The 24436-nt window shown below is 42.5% G+C and overlaps 1 protein-coding gene and 1 long non-coding RNA gene across 8 annotated transcripts in view; one reads left to right on the forward strand and one right to left on the reverse strand.

The window, feature by feature from the left end:
• Window positions 1-2401: 2401 nt before the first annotated feature.
• Window positions 2402-24017, reverse strand: LOC135300197 (uncharacterized). Of its 3 annotated transcripts, XR_010362079.1 has the most exons (5): window positions 23946-24017; window positions 17425-18078; window positions 10556-10731; window positions 4534-9235; window positions 2402-4389 (listed from the first exon to the last, which is right to left on the reverse strand). It is a non-coding gene; the product is annotated as an uncharacterized LOC135300197 (long non-coding RNA). The 3 variants fall into 3 exon arrangements; XR_010362077.1 differs by lacking the exon at window positions 17425-18078 and having other exon boundaries at window positions 2407-9235; window positions 23946-24012; XR_010362078.1 differs by lacking the exons at window positions 17425-18078; window positions 23946-24017 and adding an exon at window positions 13188-13612 and having other exon boundaries at window positions 2407-9235.
• HMGA2 (high mobility group AT-hook 2) overlaps window positions 21522-24436 on the forward strand; it is a 110008-nt gene continuing 107093 nt past the window's right edge. Inside the window, exons 1-2 of one of the 5 annotated variants that reach the window (XM_064419410.1) lie at window positions 21540-21957; window positions 22358-22512. In XM_064419410.1, the coding sequence (XP_064275480.1) occupies window positions 22402-22512 (111 nt within the window). In that variant the 5' untranslated portion in view covers window positions 21540-21957; window positions 22358-22401. Of the gene's footprint in view, window positions 22513-24436 lie in introns of all 5 variants that reach the window. The other 4 variants (XM_064419407.1, XM_064419408.1, XM_064419409.1 and 1 more) reach the window with 4 other exon arrangements.

Raw genomic sequence — 24436 nt, forward strand, 5'->3', positions numbered from 1 at the left:
TTTTGTCTGAAGAACTGAATCTCAAATTCTGCTGAGACCAGGGATTGATTACTCTTAGGTTCTTGAAAGACTGGGCCCTATAAGCAAACTTATTTGGTTATTTAAACTGGTGCTCTATAAGTTGCTGAATTGTCTCCCATTTTGCTTTCTGTAAATGGCCAATTTCACTATAGGATCACTCTTTACAAATTGGTAGGAGCACATTCAGAGCCTTGAAAGAAATTATCTGGTTGCCACGAAAAGCAGATCTAATTTTAAAATAATGTATCTGGCCAAATAGGTGACAGACTCTAAAAAACATTTGTCCTTTTCCAGCAATGGCTTCTGGTTCAAAAATCTCAGTCATCTGCTTTCGGTTTTATGTATATTGATGTTATTTTTTATTTGGTCAATATTTTATGGGGTCATTATTATAAGAGGAAGTCTGGGTAATTAAAACTATCATGGTTTCATGATCATTAGTGGTAAAACACGTATGTTGACACAAATCTGTCTCTTTTTTTCACTATTTCAACTGTTTCAGAAATGCTGATGCTTTTCTTCTGTGACATTAGGGTGGTAGCCTACTACTGTAGTCTGTCAATGTTAATAAGGGCTGGCTGAAAAAGTGTCAGATACTAACAATTAAAGTGGGCAGGCTCAACTGAAACCACAAACTGCTGCCTGCTCTTTCTGCTTCTTGGCCCTTTTTCTGGAATACAGAAATTCTCAGCTATTTCCTCTGCCAAAATATTTTGGTTACAGCACAGGAGAAACTGTAATATGCTGTGCTGTAATTAGAAGTTGTTATTTCAATATTAATGCAGCACACAGCTTTGAAAAGCAATCTTTTTCATATTTTCATAACAATAGTCACCTTGGACTGCTGGGTTTGGAAACGGTACTCACTTTCACCCTGACTGGTAACTAGTGGTCTCTACCTTTTTCTCTGTAGTGGCTGCTGTGTAAAAAGAGAGTGTTTTCAACCACTCAAAAATGGGAATGCCTGATTATATGGCCATGTCTACTGCATGGTCTTCTGCCTAAATATTCTGGATAATTTATGCTTCTTTTGGGGAAACATTTCTGGACTAAACCTTTTCTTTGAAAGTATGTGAATTAAACCAGCATAGTTTTGCAAAGCTCATATTGGTTAAGTGATGGGCTTGTTGACATTTCTGCGGTTTTGCTGGCAGGGCTATTCCTTAAAAGCAGAACAGAACAGAAAGTATTTTTTCCTTTGTTATTGCACCTATTAGAGCTTTGAAGACTTGATTTTTGTGTTTTGTATTCTGTAATCAACATATTCCTGGCAGGGAATTATCCTGATTAGATTCTTGGGACACATCTGTGATCTGTCCAAAGAACAAGATGAGCTGGCTGTCAAACTGACTCATCAACCAAGCTCATTCTGGACCCTCAAGTCAACCTGTAAAGGTCACTTCATCAGAAGTACCTATGCTCTCTGGAGTGTTCAAGCACTCATATTGTCTAGTTTTTCTGCTCTTATATTCCAGTTTCTGTGTGTGGGGCTAAGCATGCTATAGCCCCGATAGACTCTATGAATGTTTTGAGCTGCAGGATAGAGAGGACATCTGGCAGTGTGGGATGATGCTGTGGGTGGATAACGGAACTCTCAATACTTGGTTTGGGGCCTCCTTTTTTCCTTACATCATAAGCATAAGGTGAGTATTTTCACCTTGCTTAGCAGCTAGCAGAGCTATCTGGTTGTACCATAAACCAGAGAGGAGGGGTAACAATTTGGCAGTGCTGACAAGAGAAAGGGCAGAGGGAATGAATTTTGGCTATGAGCATCCCTTTCACACAAAGCTGGTAAATATTAACAAACCATTCAGAGGCAGGGAAGAGCAGAAACATGCCGTAACACAGGTCATCTGACAGCTGGCCATATGCTGCGAGCAGTGATTTCACATGGCAAGTATGAATAGACCTGTTTCTGGGAACTATTTGGGATTGAATTAGAATTTATTAGTCGATTTTATCCTTCTTAAACAGAATGTCCTTTCTTGGTCCTTGCATGTTAATGCTTGAGCTGGTCACTGACTGAGATGGAAGTTCCCCATTGGCTTCAGAGGAAGGGGGATGGAAAAAGAAATGCAGCTGGATGAAACCCCATTTTATGCATTTAAAGTTTAGAGTTTTACGTGCAAGGCTTGTCTGTATTTGTTTTCCACTGTGCAGAACCTGGTGACAGTGGTTTGCCAGGTGTCTTTCTCTAGGCTTTTGAAAGCATGTACATTTTCCCTCCTTTTGTTCCTCAATAGAGAGTGTCTGCTGTGGATGTAGTGGATTTAATTATTTAAGTCTTGTTCATGTCCTGGTACTTCATAGATAGCTGTTCCTTAAATCTCTGACAGTAACATGATATGTATTGGGATTCTCAACAGAAGGAATATGCAGACAATATGGTCACTACTGTAACACGCCTTTATTTAAGCTACAATTGCAATTCATAAAATCATTTCAAAATAATAAAAAATATGGTTCTAAGATAAATACCATAGATACAGTCCCTAGAAACCACATCTCACTTTAATTGAGAGCAGATGCAATATTGCAGAAGCCCAGGGAATGTTGCAGTTTATATTCTCCCTCCCTGGCTCCTTCTAGGGGAGCACAATACATTTTGACCAACATACATCCTGGCAAGTTTGCATGCAAATTTTTTCTTAAATATAAACCAAAATGAATTTAAAACGTTCTTGCACTCAGAAATGGTGATTAATATATGCTATTTTCCTATTTCCTTTGTTCATGAAACATTGCCCATACTTTGGTTATGCCTTTAAGATAACTTTGGGTTATGCCTTTAAGATTTCCAATTAAATAGGGCATCTGGGAACTCAAGGGAGCACTTGCTTTGCCAAAAATTCACAAGCACAAATAGCAATGAATTGGGAAATGTATGTCTTTTATCTGGTTCATCTCCCAGTTCAAAGATTTTGTTTGGGCTAGTCTTTCATGTTACTTCTTTATCATTACTTCTGGAAAAAAAAAAGCATGAAGTCATACAGTGCTCCCAGAACTCATATCTCTATTGAAACAGGCATTAGAGAAAAGAAATAGTAAGAACCTGGTATTTTTCAGTCCCACTTGTTTAACTGATGAGAGACTATAATATATCCCAAGCCTGAAAATACTCCTGTGTGTGTTTTTGGACACAGAAGCCAGGTATTAAAGAACACAGGGACAAATAGCTTAATAGTCCAGGTGCATAACTTGCACTTTTAAGTCGTTCTCTCACCCACGCCCATATAAACCATTTTATTCTCTCCTGAAAGCCAAGTCAAATGCACAACCCAATATAACCATTTTAACAGCATCAAAACTGCCTTTGTGTACCTCTCCTCTTGCTAGCTTTAAGGATTGCCTAAAGCAAATGCAGTTCTCTGGGGGAACTATCAAGGCTGAGAAACCTTCAAAACAATTGCCAACCAAACACATTCAATTCCTGCTCAGTCAGCTGCTTTGAGGTAAATTTCATAGTGTAACTATTTTGAAGAAAAGTGCCGACAAGAAGATAGCATCTCCAAGCAGGATACTGCACATCGTACAGAATAATGTTAAGGATTATGCTTACAGGCTAATCCTTGTTCTGTGTATTGCACTAGCCATTTGGAGTGTGGGCCACACTTACTTTATTTATTTTAAAAATACATCGCTCCTCCTTACCAGATTTTTGTAAATCCTAGTAAATTATCTGTCCGGATGGTTCTGGGAGGCACATCACTGGCATTAATTAATTTTTATTTTCTGTGGAGAAAATGAGGCACAGCAGCTGTATCTCTCACCAAAGATCTCCTAGATAATCTGAAAAAGCAAAAGCAAATGAGTCCAGATCCCACTTACTTGAAGCCTCTCTGCTTTCTCCATTAATATTCTGCCTTGCTCTTTAATATTTCAGATTAGTGTACAGTGTGTAGGAAAAGAGTTCATAATGAGGTAGTCTTCCATGGAATTTTTCCAGGGTTCCACCTAGACATGGCATTTTTATTTATATTTTTACAGAAGGACTCTCCCTTCCCCAGGCCTCACAAAAGTTTCTCTGATGGAGAGATGGGACAACTTGGGAGGTCTGTGTGAAGAGCTACATTTTGCTGGATACACTCCTGCTGTTAGCAAATTGCTCCAATGGGAGGACTAGCCAACTAACTCAGTCAACCTACTAAAATGGATTCCCTGTTTTATAGAGATAGATCCTCAGTTAACTCATCTATAGGATTGTGAAAAATGAGAGACAGAGCACCTACTACATAGGGGGAGTAAACAAAAGCTAATGGGAAAGGTTTTGTTTGGTACCAGCAAGGGTTGGTAATTACCTGTTTGCTGTTTGCTCTGCCTCAGTTTTCGTCCTTTCCCTATCTCTCCACACTGATTCTGATTTTGATTCTGTAAACAGAAACCAGTCAAAAAGTTCCACAGGGAGCAAAGACCTCCTTGCAGATTACTGCCAGTATTGTTAAAGAGAAAAAAAAGTACATGAAAACCCCACAAATTATTCTCAGGAGACCCTCATCAGTGTTTGCATTGTACCTGAGCTCTGTGAAATATGAATCCACTGCTCTTCACTGTTACCTGTACAAGTCAGAAGCTGCCCAAGCAGTTGGAAAACTTGGTCCTAAGTTACAGGCTTTGACTGGATGTTTCCTTCTGCCAGCTTTGCCAGGCTCTGAAAGTATACTGCCTTTTGGAACAGCAAGTTCATCACGGGAGAACCATACTACAGAACTGTATTATTTCTGCTGCTGACTTCGAAGACAGGTCTCCAGTTCTCTCTCTTGAAGTTCATTAATATTCTCAGCTGGCTAATTTTGCTCCTGCTAGTTTTCTGGCAGCAGTACTGTTAAGCCAGTGAGTTTCTCACATGTTGGATAGCATTTGAAAGTTGGTCACATTTTTAGAAAGAGCAATGTGTAATTATAGCTGTGTGGCTTTTTTTTCCTTTATTGTAGCTTGTCAAAGCGACTGATAGGTTGATCAAATCTGAACTCTGAGCGATAAAGGCAAGAAAGCAGGGCACAGTTGGGTAATTCCTTGGAAGGTCTGTCAGATGGGAGATCCAGCTAAGGCAAATTACAAGACAGGAACTGTTTATTGTGTCTTTTTGCAGGCTGTAGTGAACAGTGCTGGGAAGACAAATATGATGCCTACTCTCTCAGTGTAACTGAAGGTTATTCAAATGTGAATGGATTTTGCAATATGACTTAATTGGTAAACAGCTAGGTAAAGGAACTGATTGCTGCAAGTTTCAGACTATGAACTTAGCAAGCACAAAGAAAGCAACTAGATGGTTACAACTATATATATTCAGTTTAAAATACTGAACAAAGACCGAGAGCTGTAGAAATACAAACCCTCAACTTGTGAAGCTGAACTTATTCTATTGGAAGTTACCAGTATTTGATCTAAACAATTAAGCACAGGGAGCATTATATGCCAGTAAATTGACTTGAAGCTTCCTTCTGTTTGGGTTTGTGATCCTTCATCAGTCAGTGGCCTTCTGGGAGATGGGATTGTACTCCACATCAATATGTATGTTGCTCAATTACTTTCTGATAATTCTAAGCCATGGTGTGGTAGTTCTTGTCAGTGTTTCCAGCAACATCACTAACATCACTGAAAAATGGCAGCCTAGATGCTAGCATATTATGGTTAGCTCTGTAATGAGTACAGCTATCCAGGGCTGGAATGGGATAGAAGAAACTAGTCAATGTTTCATCTCAACAGCAAAATAAGAAAGAAGGAAAAAAAACCAAACAGTGTAATTTACAGACTCTGCCACAACTCTGTGGGAAATCCATATCCTTGCATCTAGAAGTCATGGAGACACTTTTATTGTGTAGGTTTTTGTCATCATACTATATTAACTGATCATTGTTTTAATTGTATAAACTCTGCTAGATTGCAAATAAGCTGTAAAATCATACCATGATATATAAGTATATGACAAACAGATATTACATAGTATCACTTCAATTGGTCTTGATTGGTTTTTGAGTCACTCTCTGAAGCCAGTAAGTCCCAGTCTTATAAATCTATCAGAAAAGACATCAACATCTGTTCTTACAGAATTTCTGTGTGCCTAACAGTGTCCTCTCCCAACTTCTCATGTGAAAGACTCACTCTGTTGTGTAGGAAAACATCATCATCTCCTTGTTTACCGTGCACTGATGCTTATTACAAGATGAAAACATTCTGCTGTTCTAGAGGTGAATTACTATATTGTATTTTATTGAGGAGAAAGATTGATGCAGGTTGAGAGTTGCATAATATAATATTATTTTTAAATATACAATAAAATGAGCTTTGGATCAAAAGATTGATACTAACTTGTATCATACCAGCTAAGCCTTTTTAGCACCTATTTGGATAAATGAATAGTATTGATATAAAGGTATATCACTGGCTTGTAATTCAGAAGAAAAGTCTCCATTACAGAGCTGTGTAATTTCAGACCTTGCACAGAAAACCCCAAATCAAATAAAATTAAATATTTGCCTATTTGTATCTCATGTTCCTTGGGTGGACAGAGGAATGCAGCCAGACACCTGGGATACCTACAACTTGTAGACATGGGCAGCTAAGCCAGCACACCCTTTGTAAATGCAAGGTGAATAACCTCGATCCTTTCAGGTATGCAGGCACCATTCTGCAAGACCTGAAGAATTTAGGCTAGTGGTTTGGTTTCCAAAGTGGTTCACAGATGCAGAAGGTCAGATTCAGTGAGGATTCAAGTGCCTAAAAGTTAATTGTTGCAACACCAGCCTTCTGACATCTGCTCCTTGGCGCTCACTCTGTGCTAGATGCTCATGCTCCCTCTGCAGTAGGGGAAGAGCTGGCTTTCAGAACAGCTGACAAGTTAACCTGCTCTAGAAGCTTGGAATTGGCCAGTTGAGACATTTTAAGGACATGGGTAATACTGTACACCTGCTTCCCCGTGGATCTCATAAAGCCTGTTCCTCTAGGAACTGTTTCCATTCACTCTGCATCTGCAGCCTGGCACTTCTTGAAGAAGGATATCAAGAGTCCTTTCTTCAGGACCCAGCACAGCTCATTTATCTCCTGAAACAAGGCTCCAGTTCTGGTAGCCTTGCCATCTTGCCTTTGATATAATGCTTTGAGCATGCACTTTCAACACAAAAGACCTGGGTCAATCCCCAGCTCTGCTGGCAGGGCAGTCTAACTTCCAGATTGAAGATTACTGGAATGAGGGAGAAGACTGGCTTTCTGTATTCTTTCTGTAAGGGTTGTGCCATTGCAAAATGTAAATAAGAATCTAAGGCCAAGACTTCATTCTAGTGGTTAAGGAAGTTCCACTTGCTGTTTTCAGTGTAGGTGCTGTGATCTGGGTGAGGACTACTTAACATTGACTTAGAAATATAAACAGTCTCAACAGACAGGATGACCACTCAGGATTTCTCTCTTTGTGGTTGTTTTAAATTATTTACCTCATTTCTAGCCCAGTTAAAGGACAACCCTGTGCATCTGAAAAAGCAAAGTTTTTGGCTTTCCCATGGCACAGAAAGAGGTGTTTTATTTTTTCCAGTTAGATGCAGCTCAGCAGAGCTTTCCAGGGCCACACGTCTGTAGGAACAATTAGTTTGTATTTGTATTGAGTCCATGTCCTTTCCAAAGCAAGGCTAATATGGAATACTGGAAGGAGTGAGGCTCCCCAGCACACCAAGTTCATGGCTCTGTGGCAGGCTGCAGAGATACCTATGGTACTGAAAAGTGCCTAGATCTGAAAGCAGATCAAATGTCAAGCTGATCCATATGTGCAAACTTGAACTGATATGTGTATATTCACATGTACCAAATAACAATCAGCAAAATTAGACAAAGTTCAAGGATAGATAATTGAACAATAGGACTGGCATTCATCTTTCCATCTGCTGTGATATTCAGGCATGTTATTGAATTGTCTTTTCAGTTAATATGTCTGTCTCTAATTGTAATAGTATAACTCCAAATGGTGTAGAAAGAAATAGAGTGCAAGGAGCCTACAGCTGTCACTACAAACTCACTTTATGTCCCATCAGAATGCACACCTAGTTTCTCTTGGGAACAAAATTAAAATAACCACGTCCTCTGCAACCACACACAAATATCTTCATAAGGGACTTCTACAAGAATATTCTATTTGGTATTCCATGCAAATTTGTAGAAACACTTATTGCAAAGTTCAGATTTCTCAGACTTTTACTCTTTTTCGGTTTCACAGTGCTTGTCAGATAATAATGATAGACATTACAATAAGAAGGACAGTACTGCTCTTCTATTGGGCATAAATCTGAGGCAAATCCATTGGTGTCAGAAGTTTTAGCCTAGATTTGGTTTAGTGTACACAAGAACAGAATCTGTATCATACGTCTTATTTTTCTTTTGATATAATCCAGTGTATCCGGAAATAAGAATGCCATATCAAGCCCCAAATCAAGTTTTTAAAGATATCAGCTTTCTTTTACAATCTGGGTGGCCCTCACCATGTCTGGGAAAACATGAACCCAATGGCCCTGGTAACACATCACCTGCTTTTTTCCAGACTGCTGTAATCAATTTGTCTTTATCCACCACATTACCAAAAGACACTATTAAAATTCATATCTGTGTGTTCTCCCCAGAGGGTAAACCATCAGAGATCCCCAGGGTTTTGGAGGTTTTGTGGAGATGCAGAAGGCTTTAATTACGTTTAAAATAAGATCAAGTTTCTTCCCTACAGTAATTTCAGATACTTCTACCAGATTCCTGTAGGGCTATTTTGCACTCTGAAAACTTGATCAATTATCAACCTCACAAATTACATCTTTTGTTTACATTTTTCTAGAACATCAAAGAGTGTTGCTTTAAAACAGTGTTCCCAGGCTTAAATAATGATGTTTCAGTTTTTTGCTTAAAGACTTATGATGATCTCTCCTGTAGATCCTGGAATGGTTTCGGCCTGAAGGATCTTACTTGAATTTAGGATTATTTTTAAGATACTTGCTGTTCTCTAAGAGTTGAATCCTGAGGTTTTGCCTTAGGCAAAACTGTTAAAACATATGAACTTCTACCCAAGGAGTGGAAGAAAAAGAATCAAGTTAAAACTTTAAAATTTGGCCCCAAGATATTAACATCTTCTAAACTGTCAGGAGAGGCAGTATTTTTTTATCTAAGGAATTTATTCCACTGTTGTGCTAAAACCCTTTGCAATATAAATGAAGGAAGGAGACTCAGTTCTTCTTGTGGATGCCTCTCTCTGCAAAAGAGATAAGACAAACATGCAAAAGAATATATCTTTGAGCTGCCATTCTTCTAATTGAATTTGAGGCATCTTCTTTCAAAATAATATCTCAGGAACATGAGCAGTGTTCCCGAAGTAAATAAAAATGTAAAACTCATTGGAAAGCGGAAACGCGTGTTAATAATAAACCCACAATGAGAATGAAGGATCTGCTTTCAGAGCAGAGCTGCCAGTAACTCTGCACCTGTGTCTGTCTACCCGTTCACTATGTTGTATTGTCCATCATGTCTCAGAGTATTGTTCTGTGGGAATCCATGAGAACACTTGATAGTTGTTTCCAAAAAGCAATTTTTAGTTTTCAAACACTGTAAAATTTCTTAGAGGAAATTAGCACATAAACGTGGTTTGGCTTCTCTTAATACTCCTTTTTAATAACTTCCTCTATCTCCTTTTTATTACTTTTTGCAACATCATATTTCTTGTATCTAATAACTGTTTCTTCAGTGTGTATTGTTCTATTGTTTTAAATGTGAAAAAAAGTACTTTCTATAACTGGAGTTCCTACCCATGAACACTGACCACTTGAATCCCATTTTGCTTCATTCATACTGTTTCCCACACTCCTGCTCTGCCACAGGGTTCTGTATCTCTCCACCTGCCCTCTAAAGTCTTAAATGACAGCTAAATTGGGAGCATCCATGCACACTGCTCTATGAATATCTAATTAAGCCTGAACACACTCCCTGTAGATGTTGGTTTTCCTCTGGTTTTCCTCCTCCTTTTTGCTGGGAACAGTCCCACATTTGACTTTCTCTACCAGACAAACAGAGGAGTTTTGCAGCAAGTTTGGGTGTTCTGAATGACCAGTCAATCATTTGTAATGATCAGATAAAGGGCTACTCTCAAATTTAACCTATTGCACCTGAATTCTGCCCAACTTTCCTTCTCTTGGAGTATTCATGTAGATCTCCCTTAGCTACTTGTAGGAGCCTAATTATTTTTTAGATTTTGTTTTTTCAAGTATGGTTGAAGTTAGTGGATTGTTTCCTTAGAAGGACAGGCTTAATATGATTGCTGATGGAGAGCCATCCATTTTTCAGGACATAGTGGGGCTTCTTTTAAAAGCATACAATTCTGCGAAGGTTGTTCTTCCCACTGAACAAAATCAATTATCAAATCATGACTTCAGAATGAAATTATCTTTCCCAAATATCCCTGTACTCTGCTGTCTTCCTCACACTATCCCTGTATTGAGATTACAGTGTCCCTGCAAAATTAGTAGAGCCTTGCAGCTTGCCCTAAATGTTAATGTAATGCAATACAAATAGCACTTACCTTCAAAACTAAGATGGTTTCAGTTGACTTCTCTGATGACTGCAGCAGTGGCAGAATCTTACAAAAACAGTCTGGTGGTCACTTTAGGATCAAAACTCAGATGAATTTCAACTCCTTATTCCTTGTTTCATTAGTTTCCCTCTTGATTCTACTTTTCAAATCTATGCAGCCCTATACTGCAAAACAAAATTCAAAGTGTCAACATATGCAGCCTGCTGATGAGACTCTGAAAAGAACTGGAGTATTCTGCATTCTGTCCATCAAAGTACATAATCTCCTTCTTAATTTTAGGCATGTGAGTAACTCCACTGAAAAGAACAGAATTACCTACTCAGCTGGGTCCTGGCCAAAGCACTGAGCCTATGAAGTATTGAATTCTCAGTGAAAATAAGCTGTCTTGGTTGGAGTGAGAGAGACTTTTGGAAATAGGAGAGTATTGTATTTCATGCAGCTCTGTTATTCCATTATTTAGTTATGCCAATTAATGCATGAATGTTCCATAAATTTTTAATATTTTTTTTTACTTCACACAAAGTTCATGCATTTAGGAAAGTGTTCAATCTGTCAAACAGTATAATTCCAGATAATTATATTCTGTTTTAAAGGACATACACTCTTGCAATAAACCAACATTCAAAGATCTGGCATCTAGATTTTTGGGATTTCTTTGTAATTCACACTCCAAGAATCCTGTTCAATTCAATGGAAGCATCTGTACTGATGTTACTGCACAAATATTCCCTTATACATTGTCAGAAATCAAATTACAGTTACTACTTGTACAATTCTAACATGGATGTAGCACCTATTCTAACCTTTAGTAAATATAAGATACTCTGTTATAAATAATTCTATATGAAATTGTGACTTTTATGCTTCTATTTAAAACATTCATTACTAGACTGACAGAAATTTAAACATTTTAATTTGAGGATGAAGAAAAAACTCAAACTTTCTGGTTTTTAAATTCATAGTTAATATTTTTGTAGAGCTATTTCTCTTTACAGACTATACATTTAGACACTAAAGACTGTGTATGTTGCGTATATTTTAGCAGTTCTTGTTTGTAGTGGCTTGCTTTTGGCTATTTTGTAAAATATAAAAAAGTGGACCAAAATCAAGTAAATATACCCTGCAAACACCTTCCCACATTAAAACATTTATCTTTTCCCATAAATATGAAATATTGTTTTTCAGTAGGTAGGATAAACAATATTCTGCCTCAATCTGTGTAAAATTTCTTGTGTTCATTTTAACCTATCAGGTAATGCAGAATTTTATTCTACAGGTGAGCTGAGAATCTCTGAGGCATTACTTGTTATACATATTCAATCACACAGAAATATACCCAGGAACTGCCGCTGGACTTCTGCGTATTCAATTGCTGTATGGAAGAGCTATTTTGGATAATATGAAGAGGATTATATTGTGTTAATATGTGTGTTTTTCCTTCCATCAGTAAGTAAAATAGTTAGTTAGAAGGATCTATGGTACTATGTACTACTTCAAAAGTGCAAGAAAAAGTGCTTGAAAAATATTGTCAGTAAATTCCAAGTTGTCTCATAAGTGAGATAAATGACACAATTTTCTGCACTATGGACAAGATAATTTTCTGTGAAAGATTTCTTCAAAGCCAGCCCTGGAGCTAGTCCAGGAGGGCAGTCTGTTCAGGAAAAGAAACCTGAAGAAGAGAGAATTATGAAGCATATAACTGGCGCACCATCTCTTGCCCTTTCTGCCCATACACTGGAGTCAGTTCTGTCTCAAAGGAAAAAAAAATCCTATGGAAAGTAAATAACTGCTTTTGCTTTGGGAAGTTCTGGAGATTTTAATGCCATTTGCTGTTGAAAGCAGAGGAAGGAATGATGCTCCAAGGACAGACTACAAAGTTTGGCCTAATAAATGTGAATGGATATACAGGGCTTGATTGTTCTTTCACACCAATGAAACTCCATGGACTGAAATTGGGCACACTAATTACACAATATACTTCTGTAAATGATTTGTAACTCTGAAGTGAATGAACTGTAATATAACCTAAGGCACAATGTGCATGTGCAGCCTGGCCCCTCAGGCATGTGTTAATAGTAACACAGCTTGTCATCATGTGTTTTTAAATTTTTAAATCTAAATAAAATATAACACTGCATGTAATAAGTACTTTAAATGGCAGATGTGTAATAAACATCTCTATTTATGACAGACTTAAGCAGCAAAACATAATGAGGTGTGGTTCTGGTACAAATTTTGCTTCAGGTTCACTTTGTACTTTTAACCACCTTCATTAATTACACAGCTAAGATCATGCCCTGGAGAGCTTTAATTTTCTTGTGATTATATAATGGTCTCTTACTGATATCATTATTCAAAAAAATAAATAAAAGATTAGGAATGTTTTCAGACAGAGCTTTTAAGTATAAAGATTTGTTAAACATATTTTTACCAAATCTGAGCCACAACTGAAAACATCTAAAGATGTTTCTTTGCCTTAGGTAACCATGCAACTTTTCCTCTATGTTTGCACTACCCTTTCTCATATATATGATTTTTGAATGACTGCCATTACCCTTTTTTCTGTATACTAGAAATGTCTTCATCTTCATAATGGCCCTGGAAGATAGGGAATACTCACATCTGTGTTTTCCTGATAGGGCACAGATTTTCATTCTTGCTTGGCTAAGTGGGAGGTAGATATCCAAACACTTCCAAGTTGTTGTGTGTATGTGGTTTGCCCTAGGTCAGGCAAGAATGAACAGGAATTGTCTCCATTTCCTGAGTTCCCAACTGATGCTATAAGCCCTGGACCTTCCTTTGCACTCCATATATGCACACAGGGAAAATGGACAAAAAGCAGCCCAATTATCAAAGAAGCACGACAGGTTTGAAACATGATGACTGTACACTGTAGGAAACAGGTTCTCATCCTCTGGAGCGCCAGCTTTTGTGGCAGGTGGGACAATTTATCAGGCCCACAGCCCGTTCCCACAGCCTTCTTCCCTGGGTACAGCTCTGGAGCATGTAAGGAACGGGTTGTGTGTCAGATGAATTGTTCTGGCAGCAGCCACAGCTCCCACCCGGCCCCAGCCTTTGCTGATGGCTGCTTGGCTGCTCTCCCATCGCACGAGGGTTACACGTCTGGGATGTGACAGCAAAATGACCCCTGGGCAAAATGGTGCCTGGGAGCAGCTGCCATTGCTGGAAGCGCTGCTCTGGGCTGCAGCCGGCCCTGTCCTGGCTCCCCAGCCACGCAGGGAGCAAAGGCGGCGAGGCACGGGCCGAAGGACTCTGCTGCTGTGGCTGCAGCTTGCACCCTGCAGCCCGGTGTGCTGGGGCAGCTCAGGAGCGGGAGGAACTTGATGCCCTGGTGTGCAGGGAAGCCAGAGCAGCTGGGGAGCCTGTGCATGGAGCTCCTGGGCATGGAGCTCCTGCACCATCCTGCTCCGCTGCAGCCAGCGATGCAGCACTCCTGGCTGGGAACCACAGGCACCTCTGCGTCTGTGCAGGGTTGTGGTTAGAAAGACTGCCCGTAGTGACCAGCACACGCTGCCCCTCTAGATGGGGATGGGTGTCACACAGAGAGCAACCCCAAATCTTCAGCTGCTTCTCTGTTGTCACTCCACTGGCCAGTCTGTGTCTTTCTGTTCCGTACTATTTTCCTTCCTCCAGGCTTCATTTTGTTGACAAATTTGTTTTGTTCTAGCCATATTAGAGTGGTTTTAAGGCATAAGATCTTAAGGGTCTTAGTTTTAACACACACATTCACAAAATATCCATTAATTGAAGTACGAATGCTGAATTTACCACCTTTTGGAATACGTACTAAGAATTTACTGTAGTGTAAATAATTTACTCCATACTTTGGGAAAGTAAGTATAGTGGAAAATTATATTTAGCCTCTAATTTCTAAACTAAAACAGCAATATTCTTCTCTGGTGTAATATATTTTCCAGTCATGTGATGAAGAGAAGCATTTTTTTCAGCTGAGCTCACTTAAAGTTCAAAAGATAAATATATCACAATGACAAATTGCAAAATGCTATTCATACATTTAGGTAAAAATGGTTCCCTCATTTGTTTGTATTTCACATAAACTGTATTACTGTTATTTCCAAAGAAAATACAGTACAAAATAATTGTGATTAAAAATACAAGTATTGTTAATGGACCAAAGCAGAAATTTATCTTAGCTTGTGGAGGAAAAAAAATATATAGAAACTAAGTATACTGTCTTTGGATGAAATTCATTCCAGCAGAAAATGATATCCTAATCTCCAGCCCAGGGCCCTACAAGGGTGGGACATGAGTGAAGTAGCTAGTGCAGGGTTTTCTGCATCTGTTCTGTTCTGGGAGGTTGAGAACTTCTCCACATGGGAAAGAGGTCTGAATTTACAGCACTGACAGGCTCCTTTAAGACTTGTTCACAATGAGAAGTTGAAAGAAATTTGAGAGCAAATTTTCCCCACTCTTGTGACTCCATAGTGCATCTGGGAGGATGCCCAGCCTGCTGTGAGCATGAACTGGTTTATCTGATGGGCTGTGAGGTAGGGCACACTTGCTGGACACAAAATCAGTCCATGCCTGTCTGTTTGCCACTTAAATGCATCCTGTACACGTGGAGTAACAGGCAAGAGTCAGACACCCACTGCAGCAGGGCTACTGATTTCAATTTTGTCCTGGAAGTAGAGAGGCATTTCTCAGTTACCTCCTCCTAAGTTCTAGCCATACATTAGGACACTGTGACTTTCTGGAGTGTTTTGGTTAAAGCTTATGGTTTGACAAATGATGCTTTTCCTGCTTTTTCCTTGGATCATTTATTTATCCATATTACCTGCTGAAGAACGTACAGAGAACATGCAGGTCATCAGCAGGCAATGAGCTTTTGGTATTATGAGTAAGGACTTTCAGATGCTGCCTTAGTTTAGTCTCTATGCAGCTTACCATTGACTGACACATATGACTCAAGTCAAAGGACCTACACTTAGAATACAAATAAAAATCAGTAAATGTGACAACAATAAATCTGATCTGTAAAATTATATAGCAACAAAAGTTGAATGAGTGATATATTAGTAGAATATCTATAGGATAGTAACATGTTGGGATCAGAAATACTACTTATCACACATAGAAGGTAATGAACTGGAGGTCTATAATGTCAGTGCTCAATTATTTTTATCACTTTTATGTTATCAGTTCAGAAATCCCTTACGGAATTGGTATACCCTGATTTCTCTTTCCAAGCAATTCTAAACACCCTGTCTTGCTTCCAACACATATGCATGTTCTCTCTTTCTCACACACACACAAAGGATTCTATAACAACAGGACCATTATAGAGAATGATCTAAAACATGTGGACTGCAGCCAATATTTAGATATGGTATAGTAAATTCTGGAAGGTATAAAAAGGAAATAACTGAACTCATTGCAGAGAAAAATGAGCCAGTCTTAAGTAGTTTTAATCACTGGGTTTCATATAAAGCCATATGCAAGATACTGAGCCTCATATTGAAGGGAAAAGGAATAGGGGTAAGGGAGAAGAAAAATCCAGTTCCACTGGGATTTGGGATGGGAGTTATTTGGTATTTTTGTGAGAACCCTTCAGGAGATTAATGAAAACCATTTAAGCAAACATATAAACAGGTTTACCAAGCTGTATGACAACTGTGAGCTGACAACCTTACCATGCATCCCCACAGCTCAACCTGAGCTAAAGGGTAGTCAGTATGGAGCTGCTCCTTCCTTCCACAGACAGCTGTCACACCTGCTTTGCAGGCAGTTCAGTTACTGTGCCCACTCCCTGTGTCCAAAGGGATCTCTGGGAGCGAGAAACAGCCATCACAGCCGTATCAGGAATGAAGCAAGAGTGAGCCACTTCCTCTCCCCTTTCTCAAAATACTCAGCTGTATCCAAGTTTCTGCCAAATCAGTTTTGCTCAACATCCCAACACCCTGAGCTAAGCTCTAGTGCTCACCACTACAGCTGGGAGGCTGTGGATTGCAGCTCCTCTGGGTCTGCCCCTTTCCCATTTCCCTGGGTGGGTATGTCAAGCCTCTGTAGATATTCATAGGCATATGCAGTTGCCCAGAATTCTGCAAATAGCTGTGTTCTGTATTTGCATAAGATGTCATGCATGAATTGAAACCTGCTTGTCATTAATCAGAGGCTTTAGTGAGCTAGAGTTTTTCACTGAGATTTTTGCTGAGCCTAGGCTTCAACATTTTCACACTTGCAAACTGCACTTAAAAAAACCTGACTGCCAGCATCTGTCTGATAAATAGTGGTTCAAAAGTGTAACAAATGCCAACCAACACTTCCATGTTTTAGTTAGTGTTGGACATGGATGTAGAAGAAGGATAGAGAGGGGCTTTTTAGAAGTATTAGTCTTACTCAGCAGAGGGTGAAACACCCATTTCACCAGCCTGTTTCATAACTGCTTCCTAAAGTACACGGAAATAAGTGGGACTGATTCTGCCACCTCTGCTCATTCAAAATAGAACTTTACTCCCTCAGAAAGCAGTGTGAGTCTTCATGGTGCTGCTCTACACAAAAAAGGCTTTACTTGTTAAGCAGGAAAAAAGCAAAACTCTTAGTGAACTATGATTCCAGCCACAAATTAAAGAACTAGATCTGCACAAAGAAATTACAACCAAAAACAAATGACAAGGTTTCCACACATGAAAGCACAAATCTTGAATGACTGAGTGTATGGATCAATGAAAAGACACCAACAGAAAACTGACTCCAACACATCTTCAAGTCCACAGCTAGTAAGAACCAATGAGCAGAGGCATTTCTATGGGGGTGATAGGAACACCAGTTTGCTGAGATGAAATACTGAGTACTTAATACAGAAATGCAGAAAGTACCTTCTGGACCGAAAGAAATCCCATTATGAGTGGCAACAGCATGGGTGCATAGCTGTTGAGGTGCAGTGGAAGCATGTTTTGGCCCATTAGGTGGCTGTGTTGCATTTTGAAGCAGTTTCTATTGGAGAATTGTTACCAAATAATCCCACGTGGACTGATTCCACTGCAGCTGCACCAGTTAGCAACAATGGGAACCTTAGTATAGACAGCTTTCAGCTCCAGCAGCCGTTTTCAGCACTGTATCAGTTAACCCTGCTCTGAGGAGGGTTAATTGACACAGTACTGCAAATGGCTGACTAGATGAAAACTCATATATTATGCCTCACAACATCTCTAACAATTGTGCAGCTGCATTCATATTGGCAATGGTGGGAATTTGGAGGAGGGAAGAAATTCCCCAGTGCAGACAAAGCCTGAGAGTGAGCCTTAATATTCTTTTCTGGGTCTTTTTTGTCAGTCACAGTCATGCTTCCCTAAAACGTTCTCAGAGCCATCTCCAGGTCGCTGATTATGAAGCAGCAGCCACTCTTGGTCCCACCAGCTGGATGAAAAGAGTGGAAGAATGGTGATACACCCTGGCCCATCTCATAGGTGCACTCAAGGTTCATGTGTCTGCTTTTCTCCTCCCTCTTGTATCCCCACAGGCAGCACATTCTAAAAGAACCAGGGAAAAACAAAAATTAAGTTTTCCCACAAATGTAGACAATGTTTGCAAGATGTACTTCTCCTGCACTGACTGGTTCTCTAGAGGCAGAGTACCAGGATTCCCAGGTCCCTGAGTACCCACTGTAGCCTTTAAATACATAAATATCTTTGGTCTCTCTATCTCATAAATATCTGTGGCCTATCTGGCCACAGAAGTGAAATATCCACTCAAAATACAACCTTTCAGACATGGCAGCCTGCAGCTCTGGTAGGCCAAGGCTCTAAGGAGTTTTCCGAGGCATTGCAGAACTCTAAGCTTCTTGAAATATGGAGGAAACAGTCAAAAAAGTTCTTCTGAATTTTACCATCTGCTCTCCCATTCCTGGCAAGAGATCTCTTTCAGAGTTAAAAAACTGCTGCTTCCCCTGAGCTAAGGCCTTAAACTTACTATCACTGCCCCTTTTGAGCAGTTTGCACTCCAAGAGAACTAGGATGGAGAAAACAGGACCTGCTAGAGCAGAGCAGAGGGGTGTCCTGACTCTGCCCTCCTTTGTACATAGTGAGCAGGCATTATAAAGTTGGGGACATGCTTCCTATCACACAGCTGGCATCACAGACCTTCAGTAGCAACTTGTAAAAAATAAAGTTCTCTGCTTGTGTAAAGCACTGTCAGTTGTGACCACCTGAGCTCACGGACTGGTGGGGTTAGTTGTACTTATATATGGGTTATGTTTGGCTGCTGTCTGTGGGTGACATCTCCCTGTGATCATACAGCATGATTTCTTCTGCATCTGTGGGCTTTTGAGAAAGGAAATAGATGAAGAAGTGAGCAAGGGAAGCTATTTATTGCTGCTATTTATACTCTCCAAGGCCTATTTAACCTGCAATTTTCCATCTTTCTAAAAGATACTTTCCTGCAACCTTGGTTTTTGTTCTGATGCACAGTTAAAAAAATCTCCTCTGGGAAGAGAGGCCAGTTAAACCTCTACAAGCCATCACATTGATTACAGAATAACAAATGGCCTCTTTATAAGTGTTCTGGGTTTGGTAGCAAAATCTGCACATTATTTTTCATTGTCTTCTTAATTTTCTAGGAAGTTCCTCTGATTTCTCTGGAAATGCCCTGAGTTTAAGACTCATGGAGACTAGAAATCAGGCCAGATTTTATGTCTATAAATTTCCTATACTAATATGAATGGTTCCAGAAAACAAAACAAAACAAAACCTGATAATTAATACTTCTGTTAATAGACCAAAGCTTCAATCCCAGACCAAAGGTGGTGGAAAGTAGGTCATGTCTACTCCAGTGACTTTGCACTAGTCCCTTTGATTAATTATACAGTTGTATTCACTGGTGTTTTTACTGAATATTGTGCAAATACAGCTATACTGTCAGAGAATGGATTGGAACAGTGGAAGGAACAGCTACCACATCTCTTTTGGGAAGGAACCTGGAAAAAAATGAAGAGCTGTTTCTGGCTCCTCAGCTTCCATCATCCACTTGAGGAAGTCAGGTTTTCTGGCTTCTGGATGTCATGTTGCTTACCTGGGTTAAAGTACTCTGTATATAAATGACATAAGAACAAGTTTTTTGATGAGTCTAGACAGCTCTGTATCCACAGAGTTGCCATAAGGAGTATCAATATCAAGGAATTGATTTATTGTCTAAGCACTTTTGGTTAAGGAGGGAATCAGGATGGTTTCAAAGAAATGAAAGACCAAATGTTTAGATCTTAGATACTGATTCTTATGATGGTGAATCTGCAGTCAGACTGTAGAAAGACCCAAACTCTGTTGTGCTGGGCACAGTGCAAGGATTGAGGCTCTTCTTGTCCAGAACAGCTTTCGAACAGTGGGCTTAGGAATACTGATCTCATGTGAAAATTATTTGCTTATGGCTGTATGTAAAAAGTCTTTGAACTATAGCATTTTTACTAGAACTGCTCAAGGGAAGACTAGTGATACAATTAATAGCCCATATAGGATGATTCTGTAGGGACGGATGTTTTGGAGCAACAGGGTTTTACCAATTGCATGTAACACTTTCTTCCAGAGAAATGGACACATGAATATGCTTTAAAGAGATTAATGGATGTTATAAAAGTCATGTGCTGCTGCACTTTAAACTAAAGACTTCACAACCTCCATTTGGAATCCTGATGGCATACAGCAGCTTATTCTTTTGATGTATAGAATAGATGTGAACTGAATATTTTAAAAAATGCAGTGGGACTACAAGGCTTTTCTGATAGCTGTTAGATTGAACAGGTGGACTGTGTCTATCTTCCATAGCTGGTTGCTTTTGGGGATGGGAGTGAAGCAGGCTTTGGGATTCTTGTGATTGGATTAAGAACACTTTGGCAATATTTTCAGCCTTAAGAAGTGTTCTAGGATTACTCTTTCTTTAGCCCATCTGTCTGCAGTGTACTTTTTCTATTCCATAGAAAATAACTCAGCTGTCTCCTCAGCACAGTCCTTGCTGGTCAATGACTGCATGTGTTTGATTGTAGTAACTTTCTGCCTGTTTCCTTATTTATCAGTAGACATCAGAATTTATAAGGTGTCAAGAAAACTGGCTGTATTTCGATAGCTTACACAAGGAGTGTTGCAGCAGTATCTCTGCCCTCTTCAGTATTATATACGATAATACAACTTTTCCTTCTGAGCGCTCTCCTGCGCTTGTCCAGCCCCGAGTAGCGGAGAAAGGATGTCACCAGACAGTTACTACAGGGGTGGCAGTCAGCCAAAGTGCAAGACCTTGTGGGAGGAGAGGGGCTGGAGGAAATGCCCAAGCTGCACATGAAGCCCAGGTGTGAACATTTTTTTTGGGGGGGACGCAGGGACAGGGGGGTCCTCCCTGGCCGTTGTGGCCATCCATCTCCTTGTGGCCACAGCGGAGGGCGCCTAACCATGGCTCGCACGGGAGCGGACCGAGCACGGGCGGAGGGCGAGGGCTGTGCTGGACATCCTGCCTACGGGCTCTGGCAAGAGGCGCAGCCTGCGGCCCCGCCATGCTCCTAGGAAGAACAATGTCGGGGCAGGGCTCTCCGCAAGGTCATTCCCCTGCCGTCACCCTCCCGGCAGGACAGCTCCGACCCGCCGTCGGGTTATACCGCCCACATCTTACCGCGGCGGCGGCCGTCTCGCGAGGCGCCGGGCCCGCGCCCCGATGGCAGCGCCCGCCCGGCGGCCGCACCGCCGGCGAGGGAGCCGCACCGCCGGCGAGGGAGCCGCGCTGCCCGCGGCCGGGGCGGCCCGGGGCGGCCCGGGCCCGGCCGCCTTTGTTCGGCGGGGCGCGCACGTGCGGCGGCCGCGCAGCCCCGCGCGGTGGCCGCGGCGCCGGGCCCGGCCTGGCCCTTTAAAGCCGCGGTGGCGGCGCGGCCGGGCCGGTGCGGGACACGTGAGGCGGCGGCGCGCTCTGCCGCCGCTGCCCCGGCTGCCGTGCTGCTCGTGTTTTATCTGGCCGACCGCCAGCCCCCCATCGCCGGGTTTTCGCTCTGCCTCCTCCTCTCTCTTTTTTTTTTCTTTCTTTTTTTTTCCCTACAGCCCCCTCCTGGTTTTTCCACCCACGGGTAAAGGTGGCTTTTCTTTTCTTTTCCTTCGTTTTTGTTGTTGGTTTTGGGCTTTTTTTCCCTCCCTTAACCCTCATCCTAGTTTAGTCCGTGGGCAGGACTCGCATAATAATATTTCCAGTCCCAGGAGCTCGCATCACAGACACGAACCCAGGACCGCCCCCCCCTTTTTTTCCCTCCCAATCTCCCAAATCGTTTTATTATTATTTTTAAATGATCGCTCCTTTTGCGCGCTGCTCCCGCTGCTGCCGAAATCCCCGTCTTCCCAGGGTGCATGCTTCTGGCAAGATTGTGCAGTGTTCTCAGTCCATTTTCAGTGTGTCTTATCTTAATTTGTCCTGATCCGATCTAAGCGCGATAGCCACCACTTGCTTTCAATTTGTAGGACTTTTTTTCCTCTTCTTGGTTTGCTCCCGACTACCCTCGGACTATTTCCCTCTCTCCTTGCATTTCCAGGGCTGCAATTTACTCTGCCTTTTTTTTTTTTTTTTAACCTCTCCTCTTTTGAATTGCTTCATGTTACTAACCATTCCTAAATTGTAAGAGAGATTCATTCCCCCTCCTCTTCCACCACCACCAACACCACTACCACCATCACCTCCTCCTCCTCCTCCTCCCCTTCTCTTCTCCTTTTTGGCAGCACCAGGACGTCCGGTGTGGTGGTGGCAGCGAGCAGCAAAAGCAGCAAGAGCTCGTTTTGATTCCCCCCCTTCAAGGTGCTTTGGAGAGACTGGTTTCAGGCTGAGCAGCAGAAGTCACGATGAGTGCACAAGGTGAGGGACCCGGTCAGCCTTCCACTGCTGCCCAGGAGCAACCTGCAACCGCAGAGCCTCAGAAGAGAGGACGAGGCAGACCCAGGAAACAACCACAAGTCAGTATCGCATAGATACGTAGAGCCGCAGATCTATAGTGTTATAGGCATGTACATGTACGTATTGTGCTGCAAGGAGTCCTGGCGACGGGGCGGGGGGGCTTTGTTGTGCGCTGCTTCCCGGCGAGGCGGTGCAGAGGCGTAGCGAGGGGCTCCGGCGGGCACCCCGGCGGGGGGACCCCGCAGCCACGGCGCTGCTGCCCGCGGCTGAACCGCGGAGCCTCCTCGGGACTTCCACTATTGTGCAGGGAGCGAGCTGGGGCTTTTCAATGTAAATGGGGAACATGGAGCAGCGCGGCTCCGACCAACCAGCGCTCGCTGGGTCATTTCGAGCTGATTTTGAAATTGCGAAAGCGAGGAGCAGGGAACGGGGCTCTCCTGTCTCGCTCCTCTCTGAGCCCTCGCTATATCTCAATCTGTGTGCGCGCGTGTGTGTGCATGTGTCGGGTCCCACCGGGCGCTGCTGCCGCCTCCGATCTTGACCAGCCCAGCCCCTGAACTGCCCCTAGATGCTGGGGCTGGGGGAGAGGAGGGCGACTAGAAAGTCGCATAGGGCTTTTTTTTTTTTCGCCTTTTTCCTCCCCCCCACCCCCGGATTCCCCCCCTTCCCCACCTCCCCCCCTCGCCCCCCTCATCGTGTGGAGAGAGGTGCCCCCGTTGCCGATGGAGGTGGGGGAGGTAGCCGGAGGGGGCTTGCCCTGTATTTGCAACACCTTTCGCCTTTGCTCCGGCGCTTTCCCAAGGCAGGTCGAGGCGACGGGACCGCCGCCGTGTCTGGACGCGGGGAGCGTGGCCCTGTGCTCCTTCCCACCCACACCCCCAGCCTCCACCTGGGCCCCGACAGGGGCGCGCTGGGCTCCCCTTTTTCACTTGCAAGATCTGAATTCGCGCTAAGGTTGCTAGATCCGTGTGTTATTCCCACCCCCACCCCCCTTCCCTTCCTTTCCCGAAGTGCCATTGTCGCATCGCCTGGAGCTGCCCAGCCGCGCTCAGCCCCTGCCGCCGGGCGAGGGGCCCGGGGGGAGCCCCCGCGCTCTGCAGCCCCTCCGCCGGCGCCGCCGAAGGAGGATTTTGCCTGCGGATGCAACCAATTAATCCCGCAGCTCGGCGGGGGCAGCGCGGAGCCGCCCGCAGCCTTTTCCCTGCCTCCCTCGGAAGTCACGATTGAGAAGCAGGGCTGCCCGTGGAGCTCACTTTAGAGCGAGCGTCCGCGGGCTTTAAACGTGTTTACTTCCCATTCCTTTGGCATCAGCCCCACTGCCACGAGAGAGCCTTCGAGGGGCTCGAAACATGGAGAGAGCCGAGCAGCAGAGCCCCGAGCCGGGGAAACCCGGCTGCTTTGCTTCCTTCCCCTCCCCCGCCCCGATATGGTCCTGTAAATTTCACAGAAAGTGGTGTTTTTGGGAAGCCATAAAAGCAGAGCCCCCCGTTACCTCGCGCTGCCCCTGGTGACACTCACTCCATCGCTCCGGTGACTGCGGGCTCTGTGCCCCTTCTGCTTCACCCCCTGCCTGCCCTCGACCAGCCCCGGCAGCCAGCCCCCACCGACCCTCGGGCTTCCTTTTTTCTTTTTCTTTTTCTTTTTCTTTTTCTTTTTCTTTTTCTTTTTCTTTTTCTTTTTCTTTTTCTTTTTCTTTTTCTTTTTCTTTTTCTTTTTCTTTTTCTTTTTCTTTTTCTTTTTCTTTTTCTTTTCTCCCCTAATTTATTTTTTTCCTCCGGTAGCATTTGAATGTGTGGAAGTGAAAGAAAAGCGCGTCTCCTTCAGCGTGCTCAGCCCAGATGTGCAGTGCCTGCGAGGCTCGCCACTGAGCTGCAGCACTTGGGGAGTCCCCTCGCCGGCCTCCCTTTAACCTACCCGGGAATTATGAAAGCTGAAGGGCTTTAAACTGGTTTAAGTTAACAAACTGCACTTAATTAGTTCTAC

This window comes from Passer domesticus, chromosome 5 (genome assembly GCF_036417665.1).
Source record: "Passer domesticus isolate bPasDom1 chromosome 5, bPasDom1.hap1, whole genome shotgun sequence".
Taxonomy (NCBI): domain Eukaryota; kingdom Metazoa; phylum Chordata; class Aves; order Passeriformes; family Passeridae; genus Passer; species Passer domesticus.